Source organism: Bombus vancouverensis, chromosome 9 (genome assembly GCF_051014615.1).
Source record: "Bombus vancouverensis nearcticus chromosome 9, iyBomVanc1_principal, whole genome shotgun sequence".
Taxonomy (NCBI): Eukaryota; Metazoa; Arthropoda; class Insecta; order Hymenoptera; family Apidae; genus Bombus; species Bombus vancouverensis.
The window spans coordinates 10299618-10319857 of NC_134919.1; the positions used below are offsets into that span (position 1 = coordinate 10299618).

General features: G+C 35.0%; 1 protein-coding gene and 1 long non-coding RNA gene across 6 annotated transcripts in view; one reads left to right on the top strand and one right to left on the bottom strand.

The window, feature by feature from the left end:
- Window positions 1-724: 724 nt before the first annotated feature.
- Window positions 725-20240, bottom strand: part of tmod (tropomodulin) — a 120126-nt gene continuing 100610 nt past the window's right edge. For all 4 annotated transcript variants that reach the window (XR_004465510.2, XR_004465511.2, XM_033346513.2 and 1 more), the window contains one exon: window positions 725-6766. Coding sequence is in view for 1 of the 4 variants with exons in the window: in XM_033346513.2 (XP_033202404.1) it covers window positions 6702-6766 (65 nt within the window). In the remaining 3 variants the exon portion in view is untranslated. The remainder of the gene's footprint in view (window positions 6767-20240) is intronic.
- Window positions 13875-15082, top strand: LOC143303193 (uncharacterized). Of its 2 annotated transcripts, XR_013059277.1 has the most exons (3): window positions 13887-14270; window positions 14362-14483; window positions 14713-15082. It is a non-coding gene; the product is annotated as an uncharacterized LOC143303193 (long non-coding RNA). The 2 variants fall into 2 exon arrangements; XR_013059276.1 differs by having other exon boundaries at window positions 13875-14483.

The following is a 20240-nucleotide window of genomic DNA, read 5'->3' on the forward strand; positions in this document are numbered from 1 at the left end:
ATAGGGTTTGATCGATTTAATCGTCGTTTTCGTCAGCTTTTTAATGTGTTTCACAGATCCAGTTAGTTTTAGTTTAATTTGTTCTTCTTTATCCTTGGTATACTTAGCCTGGAACGTTCGCATGGAATATTTTAATCTTCTACATTTTTCGAGACTATATTCCACGCTTTTTACCACGTTGCGTATGAACATTTAGTAAGTTAAGCAATTAAACGATAAATAGCATACACGAAGGAATTAACAGTGTTACCCTATTTTTCTAGAACATTTGTGCTTTAATGACTTTTAAGTTTCCATAATATAATCGCTTAGAATTTGCATTAAACATTACCCTCATTTGCATCAAATCGGCAAGCGTTTCACGTGTTCCCCGTTCAACGCATTTCCTTCATGCTGGCATATCTATGATGAACGTAAAATATAAACATTTCCATTTATCTTCATCTGTAAATGTACAAAGTGGATATTTGCGTTGAATATTAGAATTCTAATACCGAGAAATACGAAGATTCTGCCCTTCTTTCTCGTCATAGTTTCTTAATTGCATTGTATAATACACCTACGCATAGGAAAATTTCTACAATAGCTTGGACTACGTTGTTCGATTTTCAAATACTTCGTTTCGATCTGTACACGTCTTTGTGTTTTATATTTTACGTAACAAAAGTTGTAGAATACAAACCTTGTTGGCCTCCAGTTCAAGAAAATGAACAAACAAAGACTATTTTTACGTTTTCAATGATTTATTCATACTTCGTGTTACAAGATAAGGCTAGCAGCAAGGCTTTTCGATCGTGCGCGTGCATTTTAGTTTCATACATGGATGCAATATGCGTATCGTGTGCCGCAGTGTGTATGCAAATACGTGAATTACAAAGAAGGAGGCGTATTCGAAAGGCCGCGAGCGAGACAAATGACTATACCGTCATTTTTCTTAATCAATTATTTCTATTTCTAACATCGAGACACGCGATAAACATACGTTACGCTCGTTAAAATGTCTCATCTTTACTTTTATTTTTCTATATCCATTAACCTCTTCAGGGATGATTCCAATAAAAGAAAAAGACAAGAGACAAATGAATATTTCTTACTTCTCAACTGCATTCAGATATCCAACGAGACAGATAATGTTAAATAACATCATTTCCCTCAAGAGGTTAAACGCGTCGAATTCTAACTTTTTTTCTATACGTCGTTCATTCTTCGCTCGTGCGAGCGAATTTCTTGCAAAAGTCGATCATACACGCGACCATTCGTTCTCTACTGCATTTACAAGTCACGACGAAGTATAAGAAATGACAGCGAAGACAATATGTACAGACTGATATCGTATCGATGCTAATCATTAATTAGAATAATAGTTTCATTAGTACCTTAACGAATATCGCGTATGCAACGACCGGAGATGAGAAGCTATTTCGCTGACCGGAAACCTGAATATAATAGAAACATAACAAATCACGAAAGGGACAGCGAAGTTTCCCTTTTCCTCCACCTTTTTTTTTTCTCTCTTTTTATTTTTCCAAGAAACGATCATCTCCGATCGTTCTTCGACTCGCATATAGAGGAAAGCTTGGTCGAATTTTCTGAAGATAATTTACTTATTGTTAGTTTACAGTATGATTGATCGATTACAAGACTTTTGAAAAAGAAGCACGTCTGGTCAAAGTAAAAGAAAAATCTTCAATGAATGCTGATGTTTCTAAAAACCAATTCCTCCATCTACTATACCAAACAGTTTCTCAATTTTTGTATAATTTCAAACTAATAAATACAACGATATGCAAGAGTTATTCAGCAAAGTCGTCATCGAAAAATCTGTTTATTCCACGACTACCGTTTTCGCTAACCAAGAATTTCTGCCAGCCGTTCCTTTTCCAAGTTCGACGAAACTTTCCACGAAGCATACGACCTACCATTAGGAGAAGTGTGGTAATATATTAATATTACTGGCAAATTTCTTACATCTCGCGGTGCGACAAAACCGCTCTGGGGTTTACCACGGTGTGTCTCGAGCGCAAGGACTGCACGCGTTCGAAACGACGAGAGGCGACAGAAACGACTCGTATATTACATTCACTCCCACTCATTCGGTCGATCTCATTCTCTCAGGAACGTTCTCTCGATTACAGACAATATTCGACACGACCGCACGAAAAGAGTCCTGGTCAGCCGTTCCTCGAATGCCCGCCCACGGCGGTCACCGGCTAAAAATGATATTTCACGGGAAATCCAGGCGACCTCCGACCGGTTAATATGGCGGAAAGATTCGTTTAAAGCGGTTGTTACGTGGCACAGCCTGTTACCGCTGTAGCATCAGAAGGATAGTCCAAGTCGCAGCTTGAAATTTCTTCTAATATTATCCTCAGTTAACTCTCGTGTAATTTTGCAGGGGTTTAGAATCGATTTTACTTGGAATTTAATCGTCCATCGAGTTGGTTCGACGATAACGAACCGTGAAATACAGAGTAGAAATTTTGGTGTACAGAGAATAAGCTTTATCGCTGCAAGGATAAGAGAAGAATGTGGAACAAATAATTTGCTAGTCCAACATCCTCTTGCACGATCATTTGCCGACTAATATTATCGCTAAACTTACAAGTTACAAATTTTTATCATTTTTCGTTAAGTAGATCGATTCACGAATATATGTGGAAAATTTGGTTGTCAAGTTTCATACTTTTCCTTATCAAACTTGTTGATGTTATGCAAGAATATTTATCAATACCTTGTGACTTGTAAAGTTTCTTATTAATAGAAATTAAATAGAAAGCATATGAATGTTTATCTCGGTTGTTACACGGTATTAATTGAAATAAGACAAGTTCATGTAACAGTATAAAATATCTACTATACGATATTTATATACTAATATATTATTCTAACTTTTTCAATTCATATTATCGTCTCAAAAATTAAAATCTCAAAGAAACAAGGTGTTTCGTTTGATAAATATGGTTCACCCCATATATTTCAGCAAAATCCGCCTAAATTTCTAGCAAATGTTATCGCTTCAAAATTGTATCACAACGCGGGGCAGCCGTCGAAACTAGCCAAGAACTAATCTTCCACGTCGGAGACGCCATTTAACTTCTTGAGATATTAGTTTCGTTCGCTTCTCGTAGAAACGATCGTTCTTGATACTCTGACAGCTACTTACGAGCGAGGACGATTTTCAGGATGATTTCGAGTGTCGACGAATGAACGTTACGTCAAAGGCGACTCGTTTCACCGAACGTTTGAGGGTGCAACACTCGACGCTCTTCCGATCACGCGGCCCAAGTGACATAACATCGCTCCGTTTCAAGTGTTTCAACAGGAACGTTAAAAAAAAAAACAAGTTATACGCACACAAGTCTCTCTCGTTGATCACTTAAGAGGAAAAATGTAAAAGAAAATCGAGATTCGCTAGAGTCATTTGTTAGACGATTTTTTACAAAATAGCGAAATAAAAGGAAATTATTAGCTCGACGCATGTAAAATATCGTTTCTGTAAAACCGGGAGAATAGAAGATTTTTAACAAAATTTTTAACAGAACAATTACTAGGTTGACGCGTACGAAACGTCTGCACGAGATTTCAATTCGATTTTGATGGATCGAGATCAGCTTAATAATTGGAATATTCGTATAATTTCATGAGATTAAATTTGAAGAATTGTCAGGAACATCGCTGAGAACGTAAATTTAGCGTTTGAAGAAGAGACATTTTTCTACACGAGAGAATTCGTTAATAGGTGATCATTTTTATAAATCTATGGTTAAGAAAAGCTTTCGAAAAAGATCAACGGGACGTTACTTTATATTCGATGTTTCGGAAAAAAACTTCGGCTGGTTAAAGTTTCGCGTTCGAAGAAACGACATTTCATATACACCAATCTAATAGAACGAAAAGCAATTGAATTTCACGGACGAACACGATTCAATTTCATTCGAACGGCGCGACATCGAGCGCGATCGTTTCACGCGGAAGCACTTACTTGAAAAATCAATTTTATAGGGAACGTAGGTAGCGTCGTGCGAAACCTTCTTGATTTGTTTTAAGCAAATGATCAAAAATGAAGTTGCACGCTAGCAAAACAGAAATAAGCCGGGTTAAACGTGAACGGTAAGAGCAACGTGTTACGTAGTCTCCTCGCCGAGAGAGTAAAAGTGGAATTTTTCCAACGACGAAACTCGTGTGAAATTTCCGCCGTTAAAGTTCGTGAAAACTGGCATGTGACGCGAAAAAAATTTCATCGATTCTATCCGCGCAACTTTCGAGCGTTCGGATGAAATCGGTGAAATAAAATTCGAAAACGGGAACGAAACGACTGTGCGCTCGATTTATGTTGACCGTCGATGGTATTGGAATTTACGGAGTAAATTTGACAAAACTTCCATCGAAACGATGCGAAATAAAAATAAAATAGAAGGAAGAGAGAGAGAGAGAAAGAGAGAGGGGAGAGGGAGACGATCGTAGAGTCTGGGGACGACGTTGAAATTCGTTGACCTGCGAAGAGGGACGATAAAGGGTATTGGACGCAGGAAGTGGTCAGGTGCGATTCAGCGGGTTCCGTGGCATCCGGTTGGGAAAACGAGACACTTCCGGGAGCTGTGAATGCGCTGGGAAGGGAAACCGGAAGCGTAGCCGGAACGGCTAGGCTGCTTTCGAAACCAAAACCGCGGAACCCCTTTATCGCGAGAACCACCAGAGAAGTAATCGACGAGATCGAATTCGATCGATAGCGATAGGAAGCATCGAATTGTGTTTCTTAATCTTTTCTTTTTTTTTCTCTCTCATTTTTTCATTTAGTTTTAACGTTCGCTTTTGATATCACACCTTTATTTCGAATCTATATAGATGATAAACGTTCCTGTTTTTGTCTTATTTGTTGCTTGTAAGTATAATTAATTATTGTAAGAACACGTAATCAGTAACAAACTCAAGTATAATGATAACAAAATTTGTTGGAACCGCTTCTTGAGAAATGCGATTGGCATTTTCAAATACAGGGTGGTTGGTAACTGATGGTACAAGCGGAAAGGGGGTGATTCTACGCGAAAAAAGAAGTCGAAAATATAGAATAAAAATTTTTCGTTTGAGGCTTTGTTTTCGAGAAAATCGACTTTGAATTTTCGCTCGGTACGCGTGCACTTTATCACGTCTCGTTATAACGGATCTCACTGTAGATCGTTGTCTCGATGGAAAAATTAAAAAAAATAATTTTTATTCTACATTTTCGACTTCTTTTTTCGCGTAGAATTGCCCCCTTTCCGCTTATACCACCAGTTACCAATCACCCTGTATAATCGAATCTTAACCAAGCGAATTCGAGACAGACATGAGCTTTTCTCGTTACAATGATTTCCTATTTTAAGTTAATCGAAGAGAAAAAAAAGTTATTAAACAAATAAAAAATATGTAGGATATATGTTACCTTTTTTTATATTTATCAACGTGTCAAATTGATTATAAGATCTGGATCATTTTCAATTTAGAATCCTGAAAAGTTTCTTTCTACGATATTCGTTTTAGTATTACTAAATCACGAAACAGTCGAAGAATTGAATATATCTTCTTTGAAAATTTGTATCTGTTTTAGCTATGAACGCAAAGTGCTCTCAAACGACAGTAGTATTTCCAGATGGTCCACAAATTCTTGAGGAAAAAAGAGAAGCTCGAACGCACGAAAGCTTTCAATACTGAAGCTTCGTTACTTTCAACCTGTGCGTATCTATTGAACATTTTTTCACTCGCGTCCTTTTAAGATTCTCTAGAAATTCGGACTTATATGAAATCTGGAAGATTCCGGATTTCCAATATCTTCTTTGTCGTTAGTTAAAGGACGAAACTTTCGAGGTTCTACAATTTCCAGATCCGTAAACTTTTCAAATGGTTGATGAATCGAATGTAAAAGCACAATTTGAATGTAGAAACGTTGAGAGAATTTTCTTGCAAGAACTAAAGCAAAAGTCCTGGAAAATTAGAGAAGTTCTCCGTCACTTGTGTGACTTGCTTTTCGATAATTTCAAATATCTCAAATGCAACCAGAAGTGATCCATTTTAAAAGCAGATCGATGCTTCGCAACGCTTTGAAAGCAACTTAAATTATTCCAAACTATCCGCTATTCTAGATTGCACTGATAAACTATTATATTTAACCCATAACTGCTACGTTGATATAGAAACTCTACGCGAGTTCACTAGTTGTGAACTGCTCTGCAATAAAAATTTAAATTTTATATTCTTGTAGGCTATAAATAAATATAAAATCCAATATCGTAATATTTTTAATTAATCGACATCGTAAATGTAACATTGTAATATCGTAAATAATGTAAAAATATAAATAGCTTTAATGTTACACGGTTTGTAATTATTAATAAATTAGTAACCGAAGGTTAGCGACACTCAGTGTCATTTGTTACTTGAAAACAAAATTACGACGATATTTACAACATTCGAAATATCGCGTTATCTTACGTAGCAGTTAAGGGTTGATCATCCCTCAATCGCAATCGAATGATCTTAAAAATGAATTGTCATTCGTCTAAACTGCATTCTTTTGAAAATCATATAATTTAAAATTTCTGTCTTATTCTAAATACCAAATTGATCCGGTTAATACAATAAATAATCGCTGACAGATTACTCAAGCGTCTTGGTCGCCATGAAAGGTCGTCCTTGTCGAGATTCGTGAACGTTGGTGATCATCATCATCGACGTACGGCCCAACCGATGGTATAATTGCGGGAAGACCTTCCCGTGCGGTGTAGACGATCTGTGGAAAAAAGTCGCCCATCGATGGCCTTGTGTGAGAACATGTGACCAAGCTTGCTGATCTGGGATCCTCGAGTCCACTGAATCGATCGATCATTTGACGAAAAACACGGCGATTGCGTTTCTTTTCGAAGAAAATTCGACGTATCGTTATTTATATATTTGTGTCATGGAGAACGTGGCTGTTGCAATATAAGGCAGAATTTGTTTAAAAGATTTCAACGTGGAGAAAACGGAATTTGAAAATTCATTGGATACTCTTGATTAACCTCGATTAACTAAAATTAGAAGTCAAGTATTTATTAATTATTTTTAACAGTGAACGAAGATAATGAATATTATAGAAACTAACGATTTTTTTTTTTTTAACAAGTAAAAATATTGGAAAAAGTCTTCCTTCTTCTAAAAATCCAACAAGTTAAGATCTTTAAACTTGATTTTCCAAAGAATAAAAGTCATATTATGTCGTATTGAAGGATTCTTGTCCGGTATGAAATCACTATTTTCATTTATATCGCTTGTTTCAGGAAACCACTTTGTATCACGAAGATACTTTTCAAATAGTTGGAAGAGATTACAGGAGGATATTTTTGAACGTGGGGAAACGTTGAGTATTTTAAACAGTTGTTGAAGTGGAGGATAATGCATCGAGGATTTCGAACGAGACTAAATGACTTACGGAGCAGATAATATTGAACTAAATGGGAAAGGAGGTTTTTAGAAAGGTAAGTTCTAAAAATAATTTTTACTGAGCAAATAGCTTTTTTGCATTCGGTCTCTTTAAATGAATAATCGAACGGTAATTTCAAAGTAGAGCAGCATATGGTCCCAATTGAAGAAAGTAACAATTATTATTTTAAGTGTGCTTCGAGGAGCTTGAAGCTTCTTTAAAAATAACCTCTTCTCATTTATTTATTCGGTTCACGACATATGAAACTCGCATATTTTAAGCGATAATGGGGTCAGAATGCACATATAGATCGATGTAACATTCTTGAATAATTTAAAACTTCTCAAACTACGAGATTAAAGGTACGAGCAATAAAGGAAAATTTGTTCTAAGGCAGAAAGAATTAGAGTTAAAATATAAAGCAATTTAGCCTCGACATTCTTTTGAATATAACATCGCTTGGCTGCAACAATTCTCCAGATAGAACTGTCTTGAATTATTTCGATTGGAGTCGTTCTCTAGACGCGAATTTCACTGGAGACGTTGTCGTGGAAATGTCCTGCTTCTGCATTCAATTGCATGTGATCTAAGTAATGATAAACACCGATAATGGAAAATTCACGGCGAATAATTTACTTAGTGTATCTAACTGGATTCTTAGCTGGATTCGTTTCTCGATTATAGAAAAGATATAAATTAATTCGAGTTTTAAGAAATGCGAGTAGCAGGTACTTTTAACGCAAACACGACGATTAAGGATTAAAAATTACTTGTAAAAAAGAGCTTCAAAAAATTTTACAGGAACTAATTTTCTTAAAATAATTGGAACTTTGAGAATTTCATTGAAATATATTGTGTAACTGTATACTAATATTACGCGTATAATATTAAGAACAAAGTATTTCTACCTTTAATTTACGTTCAAAAAATTTCTTTTCGCTAAATAATGTAACTTTCAGATATGGAAAATCTTGCTAGCTCGGAATAAATCGAGGCAAGCTCTTTTTTCCACTTTCAGGAAATGTTTCCCTCTTAGGAAACAGGGATGTTCTACATGTGTATTGAATCGTAACATCTAATGAACACGTGTTTGCTTGAAAGCACTTCCTGAGTTTTAAAATGTGCACTTAAGAATATATAAATAGGAACGGTCTGTATTTCAATTAGCTAGTTCCTGAAAAAGAATCATCGTTCTTGCAATCGGAAGCTTAAAGTTTACATTCACAGTAAAATCCATAAACCAGCTACCCTCTGTTACTTGTTATACAAAATAACGTAAAACTAACACTCAATAGGAGACAAATTCTACAACGTTTCTTTACTATGAAGTTTAAACTATTTGTTGTTGTTTTTAAATATTCCAAGTATTCCTAGACAAATATAAATCAAGTTGAAGATAAATACTCTATCGAGTACAAACTATAGAAACCTTCTTCTTATTTGGCTTTCTTTCCTTAATCTTTTGACAATTTATTTCCAATAAATTTCATCGAAGATTACCTCAAGATCGTTAACTTTTTCTCAGATGTAGCGAACATCTTCAGGTGAGCACAGATTAGATAGCAAACATGTTATAGATTATGACATATTATTATATGATTATGATTATATGATAGTAAACATTAGATAGCAAGCAGATAGATAACAAATATTCCCAAAATATACCTAAATAGCATTTTCAAATATCTAACACATTTTTAAACAGACGCAAACCAATTTAAATACTCGATCGACTATACTTTCCAATTCTTCAAATATAATTCAAGCGCAATGGAAGGATCCATCAACTCCCCGAATATCCCTAAATACGTTCTTGAACGCGAATAACAGTTTTCACGCTTTCTGTCGCTTAACGTCAACGACATCGAAATTTCAAAGGTTCATCGAAACGATAATTGTGCACGAGATCCGCGAGTTACAAACAGCGACGAGAGCGTAATGAATGATTTAAATTCCAGCGAGCTATGCTCGCGTTCAACCTCGATTCGTAGCTCGCGGAGATATAAATGGACGCGGAGGACTCTGAAGCCGAGGAAGATCAAAGCGACGCGACGCGACAGGGACAAAGCACGAAACGTGAAAAAACCGTGGCCACAGAAAAATGTCGGCCGACAGTTTGCAGTGACAGCATCTTTCGGAGGGATAATCCCAGCGGATACAGTATTCTCTTTTATTCCGTGACGCACGCGATTCCTAAAGTTTCAGTAATTAACGCGAACTGTTGTACGCCAGCCAACGTTTGTTTCACCGTGAAAATCTTCGGTTTTGAAAGGCTTAGGCTGTCCCTGCTGTTGTGCGGGAAAATTTCGTCGGAAAAAGTTACGAATAAGTTGAAACGATGGCGAAAGTCGACGATTGGAATATAATTTTAAAGGATAGTTTATTGAAGAATGTGAATATGAAAAGTGTGTGGCGTTTCTTGTGTTGGAAAATGGAAATATTAATACATTCTTTTTGTTTCTCTTTTTTTGTTAATTGAGATTTCGTGAAAATAATAGAAATAGAAATTTTGTTAATAAAGATGTTACATAGAATTTTCATATATTATATATTATATATTATTATACAGATAGTTAATATGTAAATATTAGTATAAGAAGCCTTTGATTTTCTTTCAACAGATTAGAGAATAAATTAAAATTTTAAAGTGTCCTTATTATTTTCTGGTATATAATGTGTTTCATAGAAAGAAAATAATGATAAGTAGTGGAGAGTAAAGTTACCTTTTAAGAGAGATTACAGCTAGATTACAAAATCATGCAACGTGTCTGTATGATAGATACAGATAGATAGGAAGAGATTATACAATAAAAATATATAGATTATATAAAAAAAGGATTGATTAGGAGATTATACAATCTATGTGTATTTATCTCGCTGTTCATTCTCTTATTACGTAAAATGTTTGTATAACTGTGCATTTTATACACACAGATTGTAGAAAAGTTAATTCAAATTTAACTCGTCGAACATAATTTAGAAAATGAAAATAATTATATTTGCTACTGTTTCAGTTCCTTATCGAAACGTATGTACCTGCTTTGAAAAAGAAGAAATCAATACGTATTTAAACCTAAACAATAAGTGTTTAAGTGTTTCATTTTGTAAAAAGAAATGTGATAATAATATCTGTATTTCCAATAACAATATTGCAGACAATGTAGAGGATTTCGAAATCGACGATTATCTTTGATAATTCACGCACGTTTTATCGTATTTAAATAAATACGATTCCTGCCTATAAAAATAAATACTTTTTCTTAAAAGGAAATTTATATCGAATATTTGTATTATAATTGTACTTATGTATATACATTTGTCAAATGTAGCGAATCGTTCTGAAATTTATTTGCGCTGAACGAAAATTAAAATTGAGGAAAAAGGACATCGGGTATCGAAGATTAATTATACGAAATATATTGCTCGAACTAGAAAATAATTTATCAAGGCTTTATCTTCGCGACACGCTTCGAAATTCCAGCACGGACGCATAAAAATTTCAAATTTTTCTTATACTTGGAAAACGGCTCTCCGATCGTGTAAACCAGCAAACAAATTACAACTTCGACGGAAATTACTATCTGGGATGTGCAAGCGTGGTACGCGCATTTTTAACGTGTCACCAACGTTTTCAACGATCTCGATAAGCAAAAAAGGTCTCCGTGCCGTTGGCAAATCGATTCTATCGGCGAGCGACGCGTTATTATGCAGAATATTGTTTAAAGTGCAAACACTGGCTCGGCCTGTATGCATTGGATGCAACATGTATTAATTAAAATCAGCCAGTCGTGACAATTTTAGGGAGAATCGATGAAACATTATGAACATTTGCTCCAGTTGAATTACTATTTTCGAGAATATATTCAAAGCAGAGTTATACTGATTGAACAACATAACGTTGATTTTTATCGAATATTTTACGATCTTTCTGTCTATCTAAAGGAAGCTGAAATAATTTATGTATTCGTATAATGTAACGAAAAAATTGTCACACTGATAAACATCCATCTATAGCACATTCGATGCGTTATATACAATTTTTTATTTTTTCTTTGTCTTTTAAAAAGTACGATATTTATTTACCTTTTATTTATGCACAGCGACTACAAAAAGTATCTACATACTATTGTATTTATTATAGCATTTACGTACTAATTAACACCAAATATATTATATTTCGTATCAGATAGTAGTATTTTTAGGATTACAAAAATTTTATGTTATGAACGTACGAGTAAAATTGATATTATAACGTAAAACCTGATTGGAGAATAAAGCTACTATATGCAAATAGTTTTTATAGCTATTTTTACTCTTACGCCTGAGGTGGTGTCACTGAAGCAAAATTTGCTTTTTTTATATATATATAATTCTTAATTATTATTTTTAAATAATTATTAATTATTATTATATAAATAATTTTTAATTTCACGATCCCTAAAAAAGAAAAAACGAATTTTTAGTTTGACGATTCTTGAAAAGCGTACTTCTAGTTTGAAGTAGCAGTTTCCTCTTCCGATCTGGTCATAAATCAAAATTTGCGTTTCAAAACAGGGAATAATATGTAAAATTTTCAAACGAAAGCTACCAGTTATTGAAACATTTTAGTATTTGCAGTTAACAAAATATTTTCCTCCAAAATTATACAAACATCTATACATAAATAGAAAAATCTTATTTTTTTATCTTAATTAAATTGAAGCTGTGAGAACTACAAATATAATGCGATATATCAAACTTTTAATTCAATTTCATTAATAAAATTTTTCTTTGGAAAAAGCAATTACATTATATCGAACGCGAGTCACACGAAAAAATCTATCATATTACGAAAGGATTTCAGCTGGAAACCACAACAGTGACAGCGTCAATATGCGAACAACATTGATATTTGATATTTAAACAGCAAACTGTGGTTCCGCGTATTGCTTTTACAAACACAGTCTTGATTTTAGTCCGGTGTAAACGAAACTGACAGATTTCATGAATAAACTGTTTGTTATTCGACGACGATAAATGCATCAATTTTCAGCATTTCACCTCGAATCACATACCCTCCGACATTCTGTCTCGTCATCTTCCTCCTTCAAAATTTTTGACGTTTGCTTTCGAGAAAATAGTTCAGCCAATATTTTACGGTATTAATTTTAAACAACATACGGATCGCTATGTTAGAGGAAATACAGGATAATAAGTAAAAAACTACAATTACGATTTTATTTTATTTATATAGAAAATATCGCCGTTTATAAAATAAAAAAGTGTTAAAAAGTAATTAAAACGAACAAGGAAAGTGTTATTACGTATTCCTAGGTAAATGCAATGTATTAAATTTGAAAGACTAATTAACACGTTCGAAATTATACAATGCAGCAATATCATTTTTTGCAAAAATTCGACTGCAATAAATTCCCAATAATACGTATCATCAAAAAACGGAGTCGAAAGTCGTTGGAAATGGAAAAAAACAAATTCAGGTTGACGCGAATGGTAAAATTTGTCCGTCGATTTCCGAAACATTTCCGTTGATTTCTCATCAGGATGCCACCGTTGAAAGGGAGGGCCATTTTTTCTCCACAAATCATGAGGAATCGCGAACGACTATCGTATGGAAAACTTTCGGTAGAAATCAGATTTATCGGTGTGCCGTAATTTTTTTACAGAATAGGAGCGGCTGTGTCTGCCAGCGGGAGATAAATGAAACGCAGCCACGAAAAGTTTCGCGATCTGAATGGCGCATCCCGAATGTAGTCAAAAAGTATTTCGAGTATCGATCCACCGTTAGAACAGTAGCAGAATCGATGCGTGACTACCTTTCTTCTGAAATTACACAATTCAAACCTCCATAGAGGAATTAAACTAAAAATTCACTTCTCCAAATTCCTTCCACCGAATCGTAATTTTTATCGGGAAGCATATAAAACATTTGAATTAACAGAATTCGCACAATGTAACGGAGACATTAACGATCACTTACGAAGTGAAAATATCACATCATAGAATTCTCATCATAGAAGCAGAATATTAATAACTAATTGATCAGTGATGAAAATCGTGGAAGGTTTAATGAAAGTTCGTGATAATTTGTCAAGCTTGTCTCTTCTTTTCTAAGTGTCCTAATTCTTACGAACGAAGGTGTACCTGACTTGATAGTTTTATTTCCGTATCGAAACTATAATAAAAATGTCTAAATATCCATTGGAAGTATTACCAAACCAATATATCGAAAAATTGCATATAAAACCAATGTATCTACCTAAAGGCCGTAACACCAATCCATCGATAAAATCTTCTTAAAAACAGAAACCCAACGAAACGTCTTACGTGTCCTTTATAAAATCATCGTTTACGCAACCGACTAACCAGATTCTCCGGGGGAAAAGCCACAATTTTCAAGAGGATATTCTATTAGCGAGTGTTTGTCAGCGAAGCCCGCGATGTCGTTTTACGCGGTTGCAACTGTACGCGTAATGATAAAGGGGGTGAGAGGTGGCGAATTCGGAAGCAAGCCGGACGAGAGAAAAGGCTCGTTTCACGGGACATTAAATTCCGACGTGGCACGTCCACTCGCGGATATATTCCTAAAAGGTTGTTGCGTCTAGGAAAACGCGAACACGAAGGAAAAATGGATGAAGAGAAAATAGCTGGGTGAAATTGGTGGAAGTTTCTCCCTGGCTGAGCGAGAGGATGAAACCCAGTGACGTGTCAATCGAGTGTGAAACGTTCGACTTCGTGATTCGAAGAAGTTTTCTTCTCTTCTCGTTTGCATTACGTCACCGGGCGAATCCGGTTGCCTGGAATCGTGAAACGCTTCCGTCGACGATCAACGTCGTCCGTGCGCATCGCTGCTTCAGTTTCGATGGCTGTTTGCAACCGATTTCCCACGCGAAAATAGTTCCTTCATTGGTCATCGTTTGAATTTCCAGGGCAGGGAAATCTTCGCTTGCACGGGACGAGTTCGATTGGTTCGCTTGGAAAGGACTTACGATGGGATTGCCGACGCCAGGATCGTTTACTTTTCGGGCTGTCTTTGGAGCTTGTAATAAACGTGAGTGGAATTGTAGAATTTGATGAGAGTTTGGGTAGAATTGTATTATTGTTCGAAAATTGTTCACCCGTATTGATTGGTGCTTGATCGACTAAGTTTCTTCGGCACAACGAAACTAATACCATTAGAGAAATATCACAAGCTGTGATCAGCGGCCATACATTTTTCTTGCGTAAGAGGAACGAGAAAGTTTGATAAATAATTCGTTTAACAATTTTTTACCTTTCAGAAATTGTTCGTGTTCGTTAACTGGTTAAATTTTGGGATAGAAATTCTACTGGTGTGACAATTGGGAACAATCGAGCTTCTAAAGTTCTCCATAGAATAACTATATTAACATACGACAAAACATGACAAGTCGTGGGTAAGAAACTAAAAAAAAAAAAGAGAGAAAAAAGAAAAAATGATGTATCATATACTTTTAAAGTCAAAGATAAAACAACGCTATATTAAAAATGGTATATTATCGAACGTGTTTTAATATTTAAACAATAAATTACGAATAATATCGAGTCGAGTTTAATAAAATTTTGATACACCTTAATTACAATTGAAACTGATTGAATCTGACCGAATAAAATCTGCGTTCAAACGAATAAGTGTATGAAATCGAATGAATTGCACTTTATTTTCCTAACGATATTGAAATCAACATTCAGCTTGATTTTGATTCAGCGAAACTTTTTTTCCTTAAGGGAAAATAGATCGTGTAACCATTAAGACGCCTTTTATAGTGGAATCGCTAATCTAGGTGGTCCATCACTTTTCTTCGTCGAGCTCGGGCAGAAAGCTTTCCGATTGACGTGCAACTTGCTGAGCAGAGTAATTAAGGCTAGTGTGTCGATGATCGGACTTAACCCAGCTCGGAACCAGAAAGAGCGCATCGATCGATCTTGACGCCACACTAGATTAATCGTAAGGGAAGGAAGCATCGTCTGGATTTGAATGGTACAAATTGAAACCCTTGTAACTTCCTACTACTCGAGGGCCAAGGATTTCCCAACTTTGGAACATAGAAATTCGCAATTTCGCAAATTCAATGAACCGCGTGCGAGACGAAATGGCTCCTCGTTCGAACGAATTATGTATATTAATTGGAATATTTTTAAGCAGGGATTCATAGTATTACAGTTTCAACCTTTACGATCCGAATCGTCCTCCTTAAGTGAAAAAGATATTAGTTTCGTGTAGCTAAATCTCGGGCCTTAAGAAATGAGAAAATTGAAAAATTGAAAACGTTGCTGCGATAAAGAGGCAGCTTCATTTTCTATAATAATTTGAGTTACGTAACGAAAACCAGCTAAAATCGATCGATCGAGATCGATTATAAGTATAAATTCACGGTCAATCTAATAACCGTACTAATAAATTTTTGTAGCTTTCGAGACGAAACCTACGTCCTTCTTTCCCTTCTAAAATCTATTAATAACTATAAATATTATTTCAATGCTATAGCTGCCTTCTTATTACTGCAAATGAATCTAAAATGATTCTAGTTGCAGCTAGATATATGGAGCCTTGAGGCTTTTCATACGAATTATAAATTATGAGTTAATTGTTCCAAATAAAAGTCTACGGTTGAAGAGAGGGAAAGAGGTAGAAAGGAGGTCACTGTCCAATTAAGAAAGAAATTTTTGACATTAATTTAGGATCATCAGACAGCAATTCTATAATGGAATGTAGTTGTTATCTGAAGCACGATAATTAAATTTTATATGTTGTAAAAATAGCATAAAGTAATTAAAATTCTTATACTGAAGAAGGTTTAACTAATGTCTTACAAAAAAATTGCTGTTAGAACCTAGAAAGTCTGTATTTCTGTGGACAATATAAACAGATGTGTCGAAGGATGGACAGACGTATTGTAAACTCGTGACGTACGAGCAATTTATGGACACGGGGTATGTTGTCCCTTGGGCCTGGTCCTTACATTGACCTACTATCATCACCTAATCTCCCAATGATCAAGGTAGATTACATACACGAGATCCTACGAGAATTACCTAATAATTACCTAAGGTCAAAGATGTCCACTGATTCGTGAAAGATCTGGAATTATTTTGCAATTAATTTACATCTACAGTAGATCCCTTGCTAATTCTATTAAATTAATGCGACAAGTATCCAATCACAACTTTCTTTATTTCAATAGCTTCGCAATGAAAAAGTATTCCAAAGTGGAAGAATTCCAAGTTGATATCCCTTTCGATTGACTTAATTTGATTTCCCTATACAAAGAACAAATTTATTTCTATTGCATATCCTAATATTAAACGTACGAGTAACTTCATAACATTTAAATTTTGCTCAATTGAAAAATCAAATTCGTAACATAAAATCTTAGTAACTTCCCAATAACTGGATCAAATATCTCTAAAAATATATAAATTTTTATACAATTTAATGCAATTAAAGATCTGAAACCCAAGCATTTGTTTTACCCACTTGATGTTGCAACGAGTATTCTACTCGTCTACTATTACGTATCATATTCATCGCGTGCATTTTACCTTTAAATTCCCCATAGATGCATTAAAATCCATAATCCGCTAATAACTTTCCCAATTTCCTCGTAAGCGTTATCGTTGTAACGATCACAAACGAGGGTGTGCCCCTTTCAAAGTTCGCTTAAAAATAATAACAGCGAAAGAGCAGAAAAATTACACGCACAATCGCGTCCCAAGATACTGGAACAGAAAGAGTAGAGGGGTTGTAACGTGTGCCAAAAAACGCGGCCGGTAAAACGAGGAGGGAGATCGATCGTCTGGTTTACGCAAACGTATTGACGTCACGTGAATGCGGCCGTGTTATCGGATTGAGGCATTGCCGCGTTGTTACGTAACGCGTGAGCAAAAGGCGAGTTCCACGACGACAGGATCGTTAATAACCTCGCATTACAGCTTTCGCCGCGATATACGACCGCTGCGGCGCCCTCAGCCCGCGGGGAGACCCTCTACGATCCCTATTTCACGGCGAATTAATTATCAACGTGGCCGCGTAGACTGTGAAACAGAGACGACGCCAGTTTCACCGCTTCCACCGATGACAGTGCATCGGAAGCGCAATAGAATTACGGACCTCAATAATCATCCTGATAAATAATTCTAAGCCTTGTTCTCTACGTTTCGTGCACCTGTTTCGAGACACATTCGACCTATCAGTAGCTCATCCTAGTAGTCGAAACTAGTAGTGGAAACCATTCACGTATATGTCATGCGTGTTGTATGAGACACTTTTTCATTGGCGCTGTTGCGAGTAGATGGCAGATTTTTATGCAAATTCATATTTTCATAAATACAAGTGAAAACAAAGCAAACACTTGTTTCATCCATCGAATGTTACAACGAGCATTATATTTTGAATTCTTATTTATTTTTACGTTTTAGCTATGTGAATTCGATGTTCGTGTTTTTACATGTTTTTTAAATGCGTATTAAAAGTCCGCGGTCCAGTTATGAGACTCGATTACGATGATTATATTGGCAGAGTTTGGAAGAAATTTGAAGATACGTATGGAAATTATATTTATGATCATTAGGATCACAAAAAGTATGTAACAAGTTGACTGTCATGCAACTTTTATATATTTCACTCTGGGAGCAAATACATTGAAATATGCACTGTAACATTTAATATTTGCAAAATATTATATTCTAGTTGTGTCAATTTTTTTTTGGCAATGTTATTTATATCATTCACGTTGATAAAAATTTTTTGTTCCATAAAATTTATCTTATCTTAAACATTGTACAAAATTTACTAATCACCGATGAGCATCGTGACAGTCAACGTGTTAAACAGTCAACTATTAATAAAGCACGACATTCAACCTTAACATTTATTATAAAAGATTATTTTAAAATATTTAAGCCCATGTACCAAAGTAACGGTGGATTTTTTATCCTTTTGGCTACTACGAGGACAAAATCTTGCTTGAATGGCTTGAATATCTTGGCTCGGCTAATGATAAGTTATCGTGAACCATCCATTAACCGTGGTTTCATTACAGGATAATCCTAAAGAACAGGAATTTAATATGACGACATGATACAAAAAATATTGGACGATAAAAATAATAAAACGTAGCGTAACGGTACCCACTGATATGATTTAAACTTTTTATTATAAATTCAATTTTTCTCTCAGCTTTATGAATATATTTACTGGTAATATCAACATACACAAGTACGTACATATGTACATATTTCATCACACATCACGAAGTAATCGTCGAATACGAATAAAACAGCGTGAAATCGAGAATATTATTTTGAATTTTAATTTCATTATCCTGTTGTAGAGAAAACCCTCTTTTGTTTTTTGCAATGATTTTGATTGCTTATTACTTCATTTATTCGTTGTTACACGATGTCTTGATTAATTTCTACCTCTTTACTCGTAACATTCACTTTATCACAATTTCATTCGTCCTTTTACCGACATTGTGAGGGAGAAAAGAAAAAACAGGTCACGAGGAACTATTATAGCTATAACTATGCCATTATGGAAAACGTATAGCTAAAATCCTTGGCTTCGACTGCAGGATTTCCTTGCGACGAAGACTTGGCTTATTCTGGATCAATTTCGCAAACTGAATCGCTTAACCCACTACTCTATGATCATAAGTATACTTTGTAATCATAAGTCGCATAAAGACTGTTACGTAACCACATTCACCGATCCTGTCTTCCTATTTCATATAGGTATATAGATTTATATTCCACATATAAAACTCGTAAATGTGTAAAATATTATAATGCGATCAATCTATTAACCGGAGAAGACGAGTTAACCCATCGGGAATCTTTATATTATTTTTTTTTTTTTTTAAGTTTCTTTAACATTCGTTTCACAGCTGTCTCAGTCATCGGCACAGATGTGTCGTTAAACTTACTTTTATGAATGTGAATTCAACATACGTATAGTTTCTACGAAACAAGAACTATACATATTATTCTACTATTGAAATATATCTAATTCCATGCGACTTCTACGTGTTTCTGACACTGAACATGAAGCTGAAAGATAACGTTCCGCCTCGGTATAGGAAGTTTCAACAAGCCAGGCAGGTTCCCAAGTCGAGCAAAGAATACACCTGCAGGTATGTCTAACAATGGCAACGTGATAAGTGCGTCTATATCGTCTTTCTTCGCGAGTCCAGTTCTCTTTGATTTACCGTTTCAATCTTAGAAAGAACCTTCACCTTACGCTCAGTATCTCTAAAGTTAAGAGAAACATATATTTTTTACTACTAACCGTATGTAGGAATAATTAATTCTCGGAATTATTTCAGTCTCTAAGAAGCCAAACAGATCAACTTTATTTTCTTTTTTTTTTTTGGTTCACTTTTATTAGCTTTTAATTTAACGCCATTAATATTCAATGCCAATTACACAAATGACTTATCTCTGTAAGTTTATTCATCGCGTTCGAGAAAATGGCACAAATAATATGGCGAACTCGAAGGTTTCGAAAAACACAGTTTGTAGCATCATCACTTTCCTGTACTTTCCAATTTATGGGCTTGTTCATTCATCAGCGTTTATAAAAGTGAAAGAAAATCAATTTTTATTATTAAATCTATGGAAAGACGGGGCACAATCAGCGCTGAGAATTGTTTCTCAAATGTTGGCGCAAGTTAAAAGAACAACAATTTTCATCATAAAAGCTGTGATGACGAACAATTAACTCTGACAGTTGTTTATTAACGTTCGCAAAATTTGAAAGGAAAATAAATTTTTTTTCATGAAACCTATA